Consider the following 19,007-nt stretch of genomic DNA (forward strand, 5'->3'; position numbering starts at 1 on the left):
GTACCCTCCTGGGAGACAGGGGTACGAGATCAGAGCACCCAGGCGGCAATCGAGTCTGCCCCCGCGCAGGCGAGGTGCCGCAGCTTCTGAAGGTTTTGCTGGAGGCCGTAGGCAGCTGAGCGGGGCGGGGCGGAACGAGGCCCCGCCCCCGGGAGCGCCTGTGTGCGTGGCTGGCAGCGCCGCAGAGTCCGACTCCACGATGCGGGGCCTGAAGACAGGGCAGAGCGGCGGCGTGGTAGCCTTAAGTCTGGACAACCGCCTCGAAGCTTAAGGACGACTCGGCCCTGCGGCCCCGGGCCCGCCCCCCACCCACCGCAGACGCCCACATCCGCGCCCTTTGCGCGCTTCGGGCTCCGCCCCCGCCGTGCTCCTGCACGCTGCGCCCCCCCGCCCACGCGGCACGCCCAGCCTCCCCGCCCGGCAGGAGTGGGCCTGAAGCCGCCCCTCAGGCTTGAGCGACCCTCGCAGCGGCTCGGTCCTCTCCACTGTCGACTGCAATGGACGCGTATCCGCCGCACCGGGTGGGGCTGACCCGGGCGCGCTCCCTTGGCGGCCCGGGCCGAGGGTCGCCCTCCGTCAGGTACAGGGGGACGAGGCCTCAAAGGGGCGGGCAAGGGGTTGCGGGCTGTTGGGGTCTGGCGACGCCGCTCGCCGAAGGGCGTGGTCCGATATGGCTTCCTAGCGGTCGGTTTTTCCCTGAACAGTTTCCTGAGGAACGTTTCCCGAGGAACGGCGCCTGGTGCCGAGGCTCCCACAATGGCTTCCTTGTCGACAACCCCACAACGGATCCCCTGTGAAGACCCCCCTTGCTGTGACATCCCCACCCCCACAGAGCATTTTCCCCTGAAAAGATTCACTTATCGAGGACCTGCACAGTGGCTGATTAACTCACTCGCCTTCCCTGGAGAATATTTCTCCCAGAAATGGCCATCATTGGAGACGTCCCCTCACAATAGCTCCCCTGTATAGAACCCCATATTGGTCTACCTAGAAATGGCTGACCTATCTTGCTCCCCTGAGGGAGCGGGTCTCGTTTAGAACCTTTCCTCTGCATTGCGTCTGCCCCTTCGCTCCCCCTACAGAAACACCCACCCGGACCGCATCTTCCATACTGCGCCTTTCCGCACCTCCCCCCTGCCCTGTCCTGAGTCGCTCCCTCCATGATAAGGAGCTCAGATTGAGGAGAGGTGGAGGTCATTAGGGGCGCAGGAGGTAAAAACGAACTGCGTAGGGAAAGGGGGTCAGAATCCCCGAAAACTGTGGACTCCAGGCCACAGAACCTAAAGATAAAGGCCCCGGGGTGCCTCAGTCTAGGGAGGGTCCCCACCCCCTTTCTGTATATGGTTTATTTCTACCCTCTGCTCCCTGTGCTTTTGGGACTGACCTTGATAGTCTTAGTATCGTGTGTGATGGAACTGGGTTGGGGCCGCCGGCGAAGTGTGGATGATGGAATAACGGAGGGGTTGTGGCAGAGACCGTTGAGAAGAAAGGAGGGAGAGAAATGGGCTTTGGTTCTACTAAATTGTCATTAAACAAGAAGAGGGTTTTTGTTTGTTTTGTTTGCTTTTTCCCCCGATTCTAGCTCTTTAGCAAAGCAAATATAGCGTTCCTTTGAAAGAAGGTTTTCAACTTACCTGTGAAAACAGTCTTTCCTATATCTTTATTATGGGATTTAAGGCATTGTATTTTAAAATTTTTGCTCGAAAATGTTTTTTATCCCTTTGTTATGATTTTGTGTTTGTTTTAGCTCCACCAGATTCGTGACGAATAAGAGCTAAATCGTAGAATCATGTCCTTCTCATACTTACTGACATTCCTTCTTCCACCCCAGCTACTAACACATGTTTGTTGAATAAAGGATAGAGGAGGTGGGACTAGATACCCTTGGTTTCTTTTGGGAGTCCTAATTTCTTCTGATTTGGCTGGTGACAGGTGACATATTTGAATTCCACTGATGACAGTGGAATTCCACTGGGCTTTATGGTTCCAATTGTTTAGCTGTTTATGGTAACCATCTCCAGTCTGTTTTAACGTTTCTGGCAGCCAGTTTCACTGTTACAAAGTATTTGAATGTTGAATACAATAGAAACTGCTCTGGGTACTTAGAACTTGGGCAGCCACCCTTCAAATCCAAGGCTTTTGTAGACTTGGAATTTGTTCCTATCATCTTGAGCCTTGAAGCCTGGAGTCTTTTAAGGAAAAAAGAGCTTCCCAGTAAAATCCACCTCTGAAATAACTGCTTCCTTCCTTACTTCTAGTAGCATGGCAGCATGCTTTTTTTTTTTTTTTGTAAGTAGTGTTTCTTTTGTTAAAAAACATTAATGTTCGCTAACTTTACTAATCATATTCAAATTTTGAATTTTCTGCCATGTGGTTTGAGTGAAACTTGTTAGTGTTCAGACAAGGATAGTACCAGGAACCTCAAGGCCTGGTGGTTGTATACCTCTGGTAAAAGAAATTTGATGAAAGTTTCCCTGCTTTCCTTGCCGTTTTTAACTGAACATACTTTTCTTTCCAATTTTAGTATATGTGCTGCCGAAGCGAGCACTGAACATACTTTTCTTATTCATTCAGTCAAGCCTTTCCCTGATTATGACACTGAGTGTTCCTACCAGGTTTGTTCTCAGTACTTTGCTATCCCCCATATTTGGGCTTCTTTGCTACACTCCGACTCCTGAGTGATTAAAAAGGCAGGCCTGACTGGTGAAGTTACATTCCTAAAGACCCATAGATGGTACTTTGCCAGTGAGTGGCAGTTTTCTAGCAATGAAGTTAATCTTCACAGGCTAGGAATAGAGATCATAAGTTAAAATATTGTTGCTTAGATCTGGAAGCTACTCATGGTAGTCATCCGTGCTGTTCATCAAATATCTTGGGTTTCTGTCTCCTGGGCACGTGGTACACTTGTACCTGCTTGCCTCCTTGAAGTTGGGTAGGGCCTTGTTAGTTGCTTTTGGTGAGTGAAATGTACCCAGGAATGATGTGTATCCCTTAATGGTAAAAGCTTCTGGTGTGTAACTTGCCACTCTCTTTCCCTCTTTTGGTGATTGTGTGCTCCAGGTAGTGACTAGTCTCAATCTGGGAACCAACTAGCTTCCAGATGATCTATCTTTGACATGTAGACTGAGCAAGAAATAAGCCTATTTTCAAGCCACTGAGATTTTGGAGTTATTAAAAAACTGAAGTGAAAGTTGCTCAGTCGTGTTTGACTATACAGTCTGTGGAATTCTCCAGATCAGAATACTGGAGTGGGTAGCCTTTCCCTTCTCCAGGGTATCTTCCCAACTCAGGGATCAAATCCAGGTCTCCTGCATTGGAGGTGGATTCTTTACCAGCTGGCCACAAGGGAAGCCCAAGAATACTGGAGTGGTTAGCCTGTCCCTTTTCCAGCAAATCTTACCGACCCAGGAATGGAACGTGGGTCTCCTGCATTGCAGGCGAACTCTTTACCAACAAAATAAATGTCTCTGTTTGTACTAAGGAACCAATGGAAATAGCTGAAATATGCTTTCATACTTAAGATCTTTTCCTGCAGAGGAATCTGATCCTGCTTTGGACTTGTTTAACAGTTTAAATTTCACTGTTTCTTTATGCAAATTCCAACATACACTGTGCTGGATGTTGTGAATTCAGACAGATAAGGCAGGTCTCTGCCCTCCAAGAGCTTTTTTGTAAGTGGAGAGAGAGAAAAACAGTAAAAATCATGATACAGAGAGGTGAGAAATAAGTCTTGGGGATGAAATAAGGCTGAGGGAACAATAATGTTAGAAGGCAAAGGCAGTTTTGAGACTCAGCAGTAGGAAGAATGGAGTTGCCAGTTACTGATATTGGAAACACTGGAATAAGAGTAGGCTTGTGGAAAAAGGGTTCAATTTTGGCCTTGTTCATTTTGAGTTTCCTAATTGACATCAAAATGGAGATACTGCATTAGCAGTTGGATATATTAGTCTGGAGTTCAGAAGAGAGATTGGAACTACCACTCATATTACTGATGACTCCAAGTTTTTTTTTAAGCTTATAAGACTGGATAGAAACCCAGGGAGTAAATATAGATAGAGAAGAGGACCAGCGTCAAAACTTTGGACTTTCCTGTGTAGAAAAGACAGCGTACCATTGTCTTCCAGATTTTGAGGGAAAATGGATTCCTACCTCCTGAGATAAGGGAAGAATCAAGGACAGTCATGGTCTAATGATAAATGTTAGAATAGACAATTAGATTTGGTAATATGGTGGTCATTGATGACCTTGACAAGAACAGTTTTGGTGTAGTGGATTCAGTAGAAACTAGGAGAGGAATTGAAGACAGTATAAAAAGTTATAGTGATGTTATTTCAAGGATTGTTCTAAGGGAGGGCAGAGTAATAGGGCTGTGGCTGGAGGAGCATGAAAATGTTAGAATTCTTTTAGTTTTTAGGTGGGCAGATAGCATGTTTGTAAGTTAACAGGATGTTGGAGTACAGAGAGACAAATTGATGATTAAGAGAGAGAAAGGACAAATGCAGGGGTGAAGTCCTTGAGTAGAGAGAGGAAATGGAGTCTAGGTTATATAAATGGATATGTTGGCCTCAAGCTAGATAGATACGTGGACAACGGTTCATCTGTGGTGATTATACTGACCCAAGTACTGGTGCATTGTTAGCTTGGTAGTGGAACAGAATGAAAGTTCTCTTCTTATTACTTCATATTCTCAGTGAAATAAGAAGGAAGGTCTTCAGCTAAAAATGAAGAGAGAGGTAGGTGTTGGAAGTTTGAGGAAAAAGCAGGAGTGAAATTCATCCAGGAGAGTGGGGGAAAATAAGATAAATAAGGAAATATTTTTGGATTGCCAGATAGCACCAAGTGCCCATTTGGTTAAATTTAAGATGAGACCCAGTTACCATGTTGAATGTTTTACCTTAAGATATATTAAGCTCCTTGGATGTCGGCAGTGGGGGAGGGAGTGGCTGAGGTAGGGTAGAGCAGTGGTCTCCAGTCTTTTTGGCACCAGGGACTGGTTTCATAGAAGACCAGAGTTGGGGGTGGGGAGAATGGCTTTGGAATGATTCAAGTGCAGTAGGTTTCGAGCTCCAGTAATGCTAGCAATGAAGTGGCTGTTAATACACATGAGGCTTCACCTGCTCACGACTCATCTCTTGCTGTGCAGCCTGGTTCCTAACAAGCCATAGACCAGTACTGGTTTGTCACCCAGGAGTTGGGGACCCCTGGGGTAGAGGACATCATTGGAAGACAGGAGTAAAAGAACTGGGAGGTAAGGATAGTAGATCAGTGCACATTGAGATCATCATGAATTAAGTTGGGAGTAATAATAGCAAAGAGATAATGTTCTAGAAGCCAAAATCTTGAGGGAATGTGGAGGACTGAGTGACCTACTGTAGATGTCTCTAACAAGAAGGGTTAGTGAGTGGTTATTATTTGTTGGGATGAAGAAATCATCCAATATAAAATACAGTTTCTCAAAAAGCCTGTGTTTCCAGATTAAAACAACCTTCCAAAAATCCGGCACAATTAATTTTAAAATATGCATGCGTGGCACAGCATCATGAAATTTTTGAGTTCTATAAAGAGAAAAGGATATCTACAAATCACATAGAGTCAGGAATCATAAGATTGGATGCTAGAGGATAATGGAGCAAATAGTGTTTACTAAAAGAAAATGGATTCCCACTCAGAATTCTGTATCCAACCAAATTCTCAGGCAGGTGAGGGAGGGATAAAAACATTTCACACATGCAGGATCTCATAGTTTGACTTTCCATACACCCTTTTTGAGTCACTTGAATGGGGTGTGCTTTAGCAAAAAGTCTGACCAGGGAGCTCCTGTGCTGGAGTTCTATACCATGTATAGGTGAGATTTCTTCCTTGTTAAAGGGCTCATAAGGAAGGGCCTTCTTTGTTGGCTCCTGGAAATTACCAAAGAGTTGGGACCATTTTTTTGTTGCCATTTCCCACATTGCTTGCCCTAGTGCTTAGGTCAGTATCTGGCACATCGTCAGTACTCAGTAAATGTGAACTGCTGTTGTTAGCTGTTGTGAAACACTGCTTGCACTAATTGTTGAATGAATAGAGAATAATTATAGGTGAAACTGTGGACTGTGGGTGTTCAGAGAATGAAGACTCTCAGTTGTAAGCTAAATGGTGGGAAAGTGGTTAACCATAGTGATGTTCTACTGAGAGGGCTTAAGTAAAGCCTCACAGAGGCAGATTATCTCTTCAGGTGATGTTTTTTGGCCAGTACCCATGGTTCTCTTTTGGGTTTACAGATCTACAGAAATAGTAATTGTCCATTTGTATGGACAGTTGTATCCAACTTTTTGCAACATCATGGACTGCAACATACCAGCCTTCACCATCTCCCAGAGCTTGCTCAGACTTATGTCCATTGAGTTGGTGATGCCATCCAACCTTCTCATCCTCTGTCATCTCCTTCTCCTCCTGCCTTCTTATCTTTCCCAGCATCGGGATCTTTTCCAGTGAGTCGGCTCTTTGCATCAGGTGGCCAAAGTATTGGAGCTTCAGCTTCAGCTCAGTCCTTCCAATGGATATTCAGGATTGATTTCCTTTAGGATTAACTGATTTGATCCCCTTGCAGCCTAACGGACTCTCAAAGAGTCTTCTCCAGCACTACAGTTTGAAAGCATCAGTTCTTCGATGCTCATCCTTCTTTATGGTCCACTTCTGACATCTCTGCATGACTACTGGAAAAACCATTGCTTTGACTATACCGACCTTTGTCAGCAAAGTAATGTTTCTGCTTTTTAGTATGCTGACTAGGTTTGTCATAGCTTTTCTTCCAAGGAGCCAGCATCTTTTAATTTCATGGCTTCTCTCACCATCCTCAGTGATTTTGGAGCCCAAGAAAATAAAATTTTTCACTGTCCTGCCTTAGGAGAACTCATAATGCAGAGCAAGATATGACCTTGTATGTATGAAGATGTGAAGTTTCCCCTTCAGTGTACTTACTGGGATGCTGGCCAGGGAGGCTTGGTTTGGTGCTTATAGAAGTAAAAAGCATTTGCTTACTTATTTTCTTATGACCTTATTTCTGAACCAAGGGTGGAGGACTATGTATGGATTTCACCCAGTTCTTAGAAAATAGGGCCTTCCCAGGAAAACCTTGTAAACTGAAATGGCATAAAGTGAAGAAACAATTACTTTAAAACACATCTTGCTAACAGAGGCACAAAATAAATCAGGATAAAGCAGAGATGCTCACAGACACGGTTCAAAACTGTTGCTGAGACGCTGAGTGTAGTTACCAGGAACCATCTTGGCAGTGCCACTCTCATTGCTCCACTGTAAAACAGATGGTGGCTATCTTTGTTTTTCATCTTTTTTTCATAAAAGCAAAAACCCTCTTCACATTTCTTTCAGTTACTGAAAACGGGTAGGTCTTTTGTAAAAGCGACATTTTGAAAAGCAAGCCTCTATCTGCTTATTTTCACATATGTTTGAGATGTCTGTGTTGTTGCATCAATACTGCGTAGTATTTTAACAGTGTTTCCTAGCTCTTGGGCTCTTTTGTGATGGTCTGATTCTTGGAGATGGGGAGTAAATGAGATGCAGATGCCCTCAAGAGTTCCACAGCTTACATATTGTTGTTTTGCCCTGAAATTAAGAAGAAAAGAAAAAGCAATTCGTGACTTGGGTATTTAAAACTGTTATCTGTAATTTGGGGCTTCATTGGTGGCTCAGTGGTAAAGAATCTGCCTGCCAGTGCAGGAGATGTGGGTTTGATGCCTGGATCAGGAAAATCCCCTGGAGAAGGAAATGGCAACCCACTTCAGTATTCTTGCCTGGAAAAATTCCATGGACAGAGGAGGAGCCTGGCAGGCTATAGTCCCTGGGATCACAAAAGAGTTAGACGTGACTTAGTGACTAAACAACATCTGTGATTTTGAACCCTGGTTTGAGGGAAAGTTAGCTAACTTGGCCTGTTTTTTGTTTTAAGCTTTTTATTTGAAATAATATTTATAGGTGAGTTGCAAATACGGTGTATAGTGTTCCTATATGACCTGCTTCCTCTAATGTTGACATAGTGCATTTATCAAAGCTAAGAAATTAATATTTGTATTTCATATTAGTTTACTAAGTAAATTTTTGTTTACTTGGAGTTTATTACTCCAAACTTCATTTGGATTTGCCCAGTTTTTCCACTAATGTCTTTTTTCTATTCCAAGATTCATGTCAGGACTCCACATTGCATTTATATTTTGGCATGCTTTTAATAGTCAGAGAAATGCGGGAAAGTAATTATGGATACCTTCTGAATGAAGACCTGTGAACTGACTTTCCAAAGAGTAAATTGTGTGTGGAAATGCTCAGAGAAGGATGGAGAAAAGGGAAACAATATATTCTTTCAGTGGAGTGTACTGATAGACGTTGAGATACCATTTTTCCATTTGTGGTGGGTAGCATTTTCTGAAGTTCTTATATTTAGTTTGTAGAGAGTCTTATATACCCCAGTTTGTGAAATGGGTCTAGACATGAATTCCAGTTGGGTGCAAGTTTTAACCATTTTAGATAAGGTGACCTATCTGTTGTTCAGTCACTCAGTCGTGTCCGACTCTTGATGATTTTATGGACTGAAGCACGCCAGGCTTTCCTGTCCTTCACCATCTCCCACAGCTTGCTTACACTCATGTCCATTGAGTTGGTGATGCCATGCAACCTCTCGTCCTCTGTCATCCCCTTCTCCTCCTGCCTTCTGTCTTTCTCAGCATCAGGGCGTTTTCCAGTGAGTCAGCTCTTTGCATCGGGTGGCCAAAGTATTAGAGCTTCAGCTTCAGCATCAGTCCTTCCAATGAATATTCAGGACTGATTTCCTTCAGGGTTGACTGGTTTGATCTCCTTGCAGTCCAAGGGACTCTCAAGACTCTCCTCCAACACCATAGTTCAAAAGCATCAATCCTATCAGGACCTATTAGGAACTGTATTTGGCAGCTGGTAAAAGATAGTTAACAATAATGACTTAACTTTGAGGTTTAGTCTCTCTTGCAAAAGATATCTGTCTGGAGGAGGGCAGGCTACTCCCAGTATGAAGTCATCAGAGAACCAGCCTCTTCTGCGTCTGTATTTAGCAAATGGATTCCATTTTTTCTATAACTCCAGGGTCAGAGAATGACTGCAGGAGCTCCAGCTATCAGATCTCTCAGGCAAGAAGGCAGCTTTCCTAGTTGTGTCAGTTCCTTCTCTTCAGAAAGCTTTCCCAGGAGCCTCCACCTGATGGCTTTTGCAAGTCTCACTGGTCAGGTCTAGAAGTAGAGAAGCTGTGCCTATTGTTGCTCAAAGTTGGAATACTATTAGTAAAAAAAGAATGGGAGAATGCATATGGATTAGGAAACTGTCTCTATCACAGGCAGATATTAATAGCTATGTGGAATGGAAGTTATATTGCTTAGAATTACTAATGGGTCTGGTGAACTATATGAAAAAATGCTGGGAGAAAATTCAAGTCTCTGAATAGTCAGGTGCTACCAACACATTTCTCAGGTGTGCATCTTCACATGTATGTGTGAGTCACTTTTATGGTGTCAGTTTGAGTCACTTTTATGGTCACTGTTAACCATGTATTGGTCATGACAGCAGTAATGTTGGCTTTGTTTGTTCCATTGCAAGTTGTTGCTCCAGAAAGGAATTCAGTGGGAAAGGACATTTATTGACTTGAGACACATCCTGCCTTCTTGCTTTTCTTCCAAGTCTGTTTCACAGAGAGAATAAATAATTGCCACTTTAATGCAGGGCTAGCTTTCTTAAACCTTAAACCCTTTTCTTAGTAGTCCTACAGTAGCTCGTTGTAATCATTGCCTGAAGTCTGAATTAATGCTGCTATGACTTGTGTTAACTTGTGTTGTTGATTTCCCCCCAATATTTTATCATAAAAACTGTTCGTAAATACAAATAAGTTGAAAGAATTTTTCAGTGGACATTCATGTATATTCATACCTAGATTATTTGCTCTGTTTGCCTTATAGTCATCCTGATACTCACCCATTAATTCATCCTATATTTTAATGCTTTTCAAAGTAAGTTATAGACATTGGTATGGTTTAATCCTGAACATTTCCTGATACTAATTTTGTAATAAGAATACTTTCTGTTTCAAGGGACAGAAACGCAACTCAAAAGAGTAAAGTGAAAAAGGAAATAAATGTTATTGGCTACTTGACTGGAAGGAATAGTGGGGAGATAGACAAGCAGATGGTGACTGCAGCCATGAAATTAAAAGATGCTTGCTCTTTGGAAGAAAAGTTATGACCAACCTAGACAGCATATTAAAAAGCAGAGACATTACTTTGCCAACAAAGGTCCGTCTAATCAAAGCTATGATTTTTTCAGTAGTCATGTGTGGATGTGAGAGTTGGACTATAAAGAAAGCTGAGCGCCAAAGTATTGATGCTTTTGAACTGTGGTGTTGGAGAAGACTCCTAAGAGTCCTCTGGATAGCAAGTAGATCCAACCAGTCTATCCAAAAAGAAATCAGTCCTGAATATTCATTGGAAGGAGTGACACTAAAGCTGAAACTCCACTACTATGGCCACCTGATGAGAAGAACTGACTCATTTGAAAAGTCCCTGATGCTGGGAAAGATTGAAGGTGAGAGGAGAAGGGGACGACAGAAGATGATTGGATGGTGTCACCAACTCAATGGACATGAGTTTGAGTAAACTCCGAGAGTTGATGGACAGGGAGGCCTGGCGTGCTGTAGTCCATGAGGTCACAAAGAATCAGATGCGACTGAGCGACTAAACAGAACTGAGACAAGATAGGAAGAGTTGCAAGAAATAGGGCCTCAGGAACTGGGACTCTGCTATCAAAATAGTTGCCTCTATCCATATAGCCCCAAATCCACATTCTTCCGGGACTATGACCCTAGAGGCCATTTCTCTTCTACATCTAAAGCAGAAAATTCCTGAAAAGGACTCCAGCTGGGCTGACTTGCTTCTGGGTGACTCATGATTGGATGCTGTGATAGAGAAGAGGTATAGTGTATGTTACTAAGGAAGATAAAAATGGAAAGCATGCCGAATGAATTATATACCTCAGAAAGCTTTCCCACTTGTTCTTGGATGCTAGCATGATCCTGGTGTTTGACAATGAGATTACAAAGGAAAATAACAACTGCAAAAATCCTAAATGAAGTAATGGTACAGCCAGCCCTTCAGATCCACAGGTTCTGCATCCATGGATGCAACCACTCAAATCAAAAATATCTGAAAGAGACACGTGCACCCCAGTGTTCATTGCAGCACTGTTTACAATGGCCAGGACATGGAAGCAACCTAGATGCCCATTAGCAGATGAATGGATAAGGAAGCTGTGGTATATATACACCATGGAATATTACTCAGCTGTTAAAAAGAATTCATTTGAATCAGTTCTAATGAGATGGATGAAACTGGAGCCCATTATACAGAGTGAAGTAAGCCAGAAAGATAAAAGAACATTACAGCATACTAACACATATATATGGAATTTAGAAAGATGGTAACACATATATATGGAATTTAGAAAGATGGTAACACATATATATGGAATTTAGAAAGATGTTTCTGTATGCAAAACAGAAAAAGAGACACAGAAGTACAGAACAGACTTTTGAACTCTGTGGGAGAAGGTGAGGGTGGGATGTTTCGAGAGAACAGCATATATATTATCTATGGTGAAACAGATCACCAGCCCAGGTGGGATGCATGAGACAAGTGCTTGGGCCTGGGGCACTGGGAAGACCCAGAGGAATCGGGTGGAGAGGGAGGTGGGAGGGGGGATCAGGATGGGGAATACGTGTAACTCTATGGCTGATTCATATCAATGTATGACAAAACCCACTGAAATGTTGTGAAGTAATTAGTCTCCAACTAATAAAAAAAAAATATTAAAAATATATATATATATTTTTTAATTTGAGAAAGTTCCAAAAAGCAAAACTTGAATTTGCCACACACTAGCAACTATTTATGTACCATTTACATTGTATTTACAACCATTCACATAGCATTTATATTAGGTTAAGTAATCTGGAGATGATATAAAATATACAGGGGAGCTTCCTTAGTGGCTCAGTGATGATGAATCCGCCCGTCTATTCAGGAGACATGGGTTTGCTCCCTGGTCCAGGAAGATCAGCCATGCCACAGAGCAACTGTGCCTGTGGACCACGGCTATTGAGCCTGTGTTCTAGAGGATGGGAACTGCAACTATTGAACTGATGTGCTGCAACTACTGAAGCCCGCATGCCCCAGAGCTTGTGCTCCACAACGGGAGAAGCCACTGCAGTGAGAAGCTGACACACTGCAGTGAAGACTAGCTCCTGTGCAGCAGTGGAGACCTAGCATAGCCAAAAATTGGTAAATAAGTAAAATTATTAAAAAATATACCAGACAATGTGCATAGGTTATAATGTAAATACTATGCCATTTTATTTAAGGGACTTGAACATCTGCAGATTTAGTATCCAAGGGGTTCCTGGAATCAATCCTTCATGGATACCAAGGGACAACTGTCTAACAAGGACACTTCTAACTATTACATTAATAGTTCAAGAGTGGTAATACATGGTTTAGAAGTTATGGGGAAACAGGTATTCTAGTATATTATAGATGAATGTTTTAAGAAAACAATTTAGCAAAATTTATCAAATTTTTAATTGCAGATACCTCTTAACCTGGTGATACTAGTCTCTGCCTTGCAGAAAATTTGTTGTTGTTCGTTGTTCAGTAGGTAAGTCTTGTCTGACTGTTTTCCATGCTATGGACTGCAGCACACAAGGCTTCCCTGTCCTTCACTACCTCCTGGAGTTTACTCAGACTCATGTCCATTGTGTTGATGATGCCATCCAACCATCTCATCCTCTCTCACCCTCTTCTTCTCCTGCCCTCAGTCTTTACCAGCATCAGGATCTTTTCCAATGCGTTGACTCTTTGCATCAGGTGGCCAGAGTGTTGGAGCTTCAGCTTCAGCATCAGTCCTTCCAATGAATATTGAGGGTTGATTTCCTTTAGAATTGCAAGGATTCGATCTCCTTGCAGTCCGGGGGACTCTAGAGTCTTCTCCAGCACCACAGTTCAATAACATCAGTTCTTTGTGGCTCAGTCTTCTTTATGGTTCAGCTCTCACATCTGTACATGACTATACAGCCCTTTGTCAGCAGAGTGATGTATCTGCTTTTTAATACACTATATAGGTTTGTCGTAGCTATTCTTACAAGGAGCAAGCATCTTTTAATTCTGTGGCTGCAGTCACAGTCTGCAGTGATTTTGGAGCCCAAGAAAATAAAATCCGTCACTGCTTCTTCTTTTGCCCCTTCTGTTTGCCATGAAGTGATGAGACCGGATGCAATGATCTTAGTTTTCTGAGTATTGAGTTTTAAGCCAGCTTTTTTTTTAGACTTGTGCCAAAGATGGCTTTATAAGGTTGTTCATTGAAACATTGTTTGCTGTTTGCTAAAATAATAAAAGTCATGAATGTTCAATCATAGTGTTTTGTTAAATAAAAGCAAAAGGATATAGTACAACAGTTTTAAAAATGAGGTTGTGTTCTATTTACTATCTTGGAAAGATCTTGAGGTACAGTGTTAAGTTAAAACACATTGCAGAGCAGTTACATATCTCATTATTTTGATTTTATGTAAAAACAATGAAGTGAGAAACAACTCTCTCCCCAAAAAACTCACCCAAACTGTGTATTAACTGTATTATATCAGATTGTTCACATCAGTTTTATAGGATGAAGTGATTCAGATTGGTATGAGAATACACTTTGTAAAACATCCAAAACACAAAGCATATAGAATATAAGGAGAATATATTCATGTTTTAATAGTTTGATTTTAAAAATCAAAAAGCATAAATTATGAAGAAAAACAGGCAAAAATAAAAATTGCAAAATTTCTCCCACTTCCAGGGAACCATGATAATGAAACACAAACAAAATATACTAAGCTATATATATATATAGTAATTGTTATATCGGCAGTGAGCAGTGAACTATTAAGTATAAAATGGATGGTGGGGAGAACAGAGGTGATTGTTTAGAATTCAGAAATACTGTATCTGAGGCTAACTTTGTTGTCAGAAAATCAGTGAGGTATGTTAGAAAGAAAAAGTTCAGAACCAGGATACTTGGTCACTCAGGTTTTAATGCTGTTAATCTTTACTCAGCCTTGTGATCTGGGCAGACTGTTTCTGTTTAGGTCTTGTTTTTGCCGTGTCATCTGTCATGTCTAGATTTTGAGCCTGAATCCAATGAAAGTGAGAAGTATAGTATAGTATACAAGCAGCATATTTCATAAAAACTGTATTACTGGGTCTGCTGCCCGTTCATTGTTGTTGTTTAGTCACTAAGTCATGTCTTGTGACCCTCTGCAGGTATTCTAAAGGAGGAACTTTGTAACGTTGTAGGTGACCACAGGCCTTCTACTCAGGATGTGCTAGCTTTTGTTCAGGTAGACCTGAAAGCTACAGGGCAGTGCTGTTGCTGGGTTTGGTGTGTGTTTGAAAATTTCTACTGAAAACAAGGGAAAAACGACTGGATGGATACAAAGAAAACTCATAATGGTGACCTCTGGGGGTGGGGAATAGTGAAAACTTAAATTTTGTATGTAGTGTTCGGATTTTTAAGTAAAAAAGGATAATAAATTAATACTTTACATATCTGAAAAAGGCACTAATGTAGGTTAATTCGGAGTGCTTGGAATATGAATATTGTGGTTTTTCTTTATACTTAACAGGTTTTTTTTAAAAACAGGTTTTTAAAAAATAGATAAATATTTCAGTAAATGATAAGTTTAATGGTTCAGTGATAAATAATAGGCTATGTTCTAGTCAAAAATTAAATTTGGGAAGCAAGAAAATGTTCAAAGGGAAAAAAGAACTAAATTTAGATCTACCCATTTTGCAAGAAAATATTATTAATGTTTTACTCTGGGAAGAGAAAGATCTTCCTATATTTTATTTGCTTCTACTTGATTTGGCCAAAAAAAAAAAAACCTCTTTTTGCTCCTGTCTTGGCTTCCCATGGCAGTAGTTGGAGAACTGGCTTTTCCTGGTCACATGACTTGTTAATGCTTTTTGTCACTGTCTGGTTCTGAGTTTGAAAACTCAAGAGCTCTTGGTAACTTTGGTAGTCAGCCAGGATTGGGAAATGGACTAAAGGACCAACTTAATGAAATCTTTCTAGTGCAGAGAATGATTGCAAGATGAATCTTCTATTAAACATGAGAAAGTGCGGATGGATAGCCAACCATTTCCCAGGGATAGAGTTTTCTTACTTTAATCTTAATCATCTTGCAGTTTATTTATTTTTTTATTTTTTGTGTAATAAAGTTTTATTAAAGTATAAAAAAGATAGAGAAAGCTTCTGACATAAGCATCAGAAGGGGCAGAAAGAGTACCCCCTTATCTTGCAGTTTAAATTCTGCTACTTCCAAAACCCTGAGTTACTCCACATGTTCCCCCTTACCTCCAGCCCCAGATTTTTATTATGAAAATGTTCAAACAATACAGAGAAAATGAAAGAATAGTGCAAGAATATACCCATCACTTAGATTAACTAGTTTTGATTCTTTGCCTGTGTGCATTGTCTTTACTTTTTCTTTTCTTTTCATTCTTTTTTTTTCTGTTAAACTCTTCAATTTGCAGACATCATGGCACTTCATTCCTAAATACTGCCTCATGCATCTGCTAAGAAAAAGGACATTCTACTATGTAACCACCATATTATCTCAGCTAAGAAAATTGGTAGTAAATTTGAATATGCCCTGGATAATAGATAATAATATTCTATTAAGATGTAATATAGTTCCAAGGCATACTCAAATTTTTGTCAGATGTCTTATAGATGTTTCCCTTGGGTTGGTTGGTTGGTTTTGTTTAAATCAGATTCAGGTTAGTAAGTTGCACTGACTGACTATTCTTCATTACAAGAGTTCTCCCTCTCTGTTTTTTCTGTTTTATGTGACATTGGTTTCTTTAAACTATAGCAGAATATGCGTAAAATTTACCATCTAAACTGTTTTAAATGTACAGTTTAGTGGCATTAAGTATTTTTACCTTATTGTGCTACATTCACCGTCCACAGAAGTCTTCATCTTGCAGAACTGAAACTTTGGTACCTGTTAAGCAATAACTCCCCACTCCTTCCCTCCACCTCACCCCCTCGCCCCCTGGCAACCACCATTCTACTTTCTGTCTTTGTGAATTTGTCTATTTTAAGTACCTCATAAAAATGGAATCATACAATATTTGTCCTTTCGGGACTGGCTTATTTCACTTACTGTAAGGTCTTTAAGGCTTATTCATGTATTATCATGTGTCAGAATTTCTGTCCTTTTTAAGATTGAGTGATATTCCATTGTATGTATATACCACAATTTATCAGGTGGCACTAGTGGTAAGAAACCCGCCTGCCTATGCAGGAGACATGAAAGACATGGGTTCAATCCCTAGGTTGGAAAGATCCCCTGAAAAGGGGATGGCAGTCCACTCCAGTATTCTTGCCTGGATAATCCCCTGGACAGAGGAGTCTGGCAGGCTACAGTCCATAGGGTCACACAGAGTCACACACAACTGAAGTGACTTAGCACACATAGACAATTGGGTTGCTTTTACCTTTTGACTATTGTGAATAATGCTGTTGTGATCATGGGTGTACAGATATCTCTTTGAGTCTTGCTTTTGTTTCTTTGGAGTATATACCCAGAAGTGCAATTGTTGGATCATTTGGTAATTAATTATGTGTTTAATTTTCTGAGGAACACTGTACTGTTTTCCATAGCAAATGTAGTATTTTACATTTCCACTAATGCAGTACAGAGGTCCTGATTTCTCCTTCTCCTTGCTAAACTTTATGTCTTCTGCTTTTTTGATAGTAGCCATGTTAATTTGTGTGGCAGTAATATCTCTTTGTGGTTTTGATTTGCATTGCCCAGATGATTAGTGATGTTGAATATCTTTTTATATTTTCATATGTTTATTGGCTATTTAGATATCTAATTTGGAGAAATGTCTCGTCGCGTTCTTTGCCCATTTTGAGTTATTTGTGGTTGAGTTATAGAAGTCCTTTATGTATTCTGGATATTAGTCTCTTCTTAGATACATAATTAGTGAATATTTTCTCCCATTCTGTGGGTTGTCTTTTTACTCTGTTAATTGTGTCCTTTGATAAACATAAGTTTTTAATTTTGATGAAGTCTATATATATATTTTTTTCATTTGTTGTCTGTGTTTATGGTGTCATAACAGGAAATCATTGCCAAATCCAGTGTTATGAAGCTTTTCCTGTATGTTTTCTTCTAAAAAATTTTGTATAGTTTTAGTTTTACATTTAGATCTTTATTCTGAGTTAATTTTGTGTATAGTATAAAGTCAGAGTTCAAATTCTTTTTTTTTAAATTAATAGTACCCTATGACTATAAAGTTTTCCCAAAATCATTTGTTGAAAAAACTCTCCTTTCTCAATCTTGGTGCATTTCTCAAAAATCATTTGACCATGAGCATATTATATTATTAGTAAGTGAAATAAGCCAGTCACAAAAAGAGTTTATTACTGGGCTCTCTATTCTATCCCATTGTTCTATATGTCTTTCTTTATGCCATTACAAACTGTTATGATTATTGTAGCTTTGTAATAACTTTTGAAGTTAGGAAGTGTGTCTTTTAGCTAATCCTTCTTTTTTGATACTGTTTTGTCTATCCTGGGTCCCTTGGGATTTCATGTGAATTTTAGATGGATTTTTCTATTTCTTCAAAAAAAGTTCCTTGGAGGGGAGGGATAAATTGGAAGATTGGAATTGACACATATGCACTACTATATGTAAAAGAGATAACTAATAAGAGCCTACTGTATAGCACAGGGAACTCTACTCAATACTCTGTGATGGCCTATATGGGAAAAGAATCTAACAAAGAGTAAATATATATATTTCTGTAACAAATTCACTTTGCCCTACATTTGAAATTAACACAACATTGTAAGTCAATTATACCCCAATAAAAATCAAATATATAATATTATATATTATATTAAGGTCCAATGTGGGAATATGAATGTATTTCTGTTATTGATGTCTTCTTTAATTTACTTCAGAAATCTACAAGTGATTCAATTTCTTTGAATCGTCACCAGCGTTTGTTATCATCACTATTTGTTATTTTAGTAGTAGATGTATAGTAGTGTCTCATTGTGGTTTTAATTTGCACTTCTCTTATCGATGAGATCAAATTGCCAGCATTCATTGGACCATAGAGGAAGCAAGGGAATTCCAGAAAAACATCTACTTCTGCTTCATTGAGTATGCTATAAAGCCTTTGACTGTGTGAATCACAACAAACTGGAACATTCTTATAGTGATGGGAATACCAGACCACCTTACCTGTCTCCTGAGAAACCTGTCTGAGGGTCAAGAAGCAACAATCAGAACCTAACATGGAACAACTGACTGGTTCAAAATTGGGAAAGGAGTACGACAAGGCTGTATATTGTCACCCTGTTTATTTAACTTCTGTGCAGAGCACATCATGTGAAATGTTGGACTGGATGAATGACAAGCTGGAATCAAGATTGCTGGGAGAAATATCAACGACTTCAGATATGCAGATGATACAATTCTAATGGCAGAAAGTGAAGAGGAACTATAGAACCTCTTGATGAGGGTGAAAGAGGAGAGTGAAAAAGCTGGCTTGAAACTCAACATTTAAAAAACGAAAATCATGGCATCAGGTCCCATCACTTTGTGGCAAATAGGTGAGATTAGGCACGTTCAGGTGATATGGCCATAGGCTTCATGAGAAAGAGAAAAAGTGAAGGCAATGACAGATTTTATTTTCTTGGACTCCAAAGATCACTTCTGACAGTAACTGCAGCCATGAAATTGAAAGACGCTTGCTGCTTGGAAGGAAAGTTATGATAAACCTAGGCAGCATATTAAAAAGCAGAGACATCACATTGCCAACAAAGATCCATATAGTCAAAGCTGTGGTTTTTCCAGTAGTCATGTATGGATGTGAGAGTTG

At 40.4% G+C, this 19,007-nt stretch overlaps 1 protein-coding gene across 4 annotated transcripts in view; it reads left to right on the plus strand.

The window, feature by feature from the left end:
* Nucleotides 1-402: 402 nt before the first annotated feature.
* The window catches only part of DNAAF9 (dynein axonemal assembly factor 9), a 173,895-nt gene continuing 155,290 nt past the window's right edge, over nt 403-19,007 (plus strand). For all 4 annotated transcript variants that reach the window (XM_065921521.1, XM_065921522.1, XM_065921523.1 and 1 more), the window contains exon 1: nt 403-580. In XM_065921521.1, coding sequence (XP_065777593.1) covers nt 498-580 — 83 coding nt within the window. In that variant the 5' untranslated portion in view covers nt 403-497. The remainder of the gene's footprint in view (nt 581-19,007) is intronic.

Source organism: Muntiacus reevesi, chromosome 2, assembly GCF_963930625.1.
Source record: "Muntiacus reevesi chromosome 2, mMunRee1.1, whole genome shotgun sequence".
Lineage (NCBI taxonomy): Eukaryota > Metazoa > Chordata > Mammalia > Artiodactyla > Cervidae > Muntiacus > Muntiacus reevesi.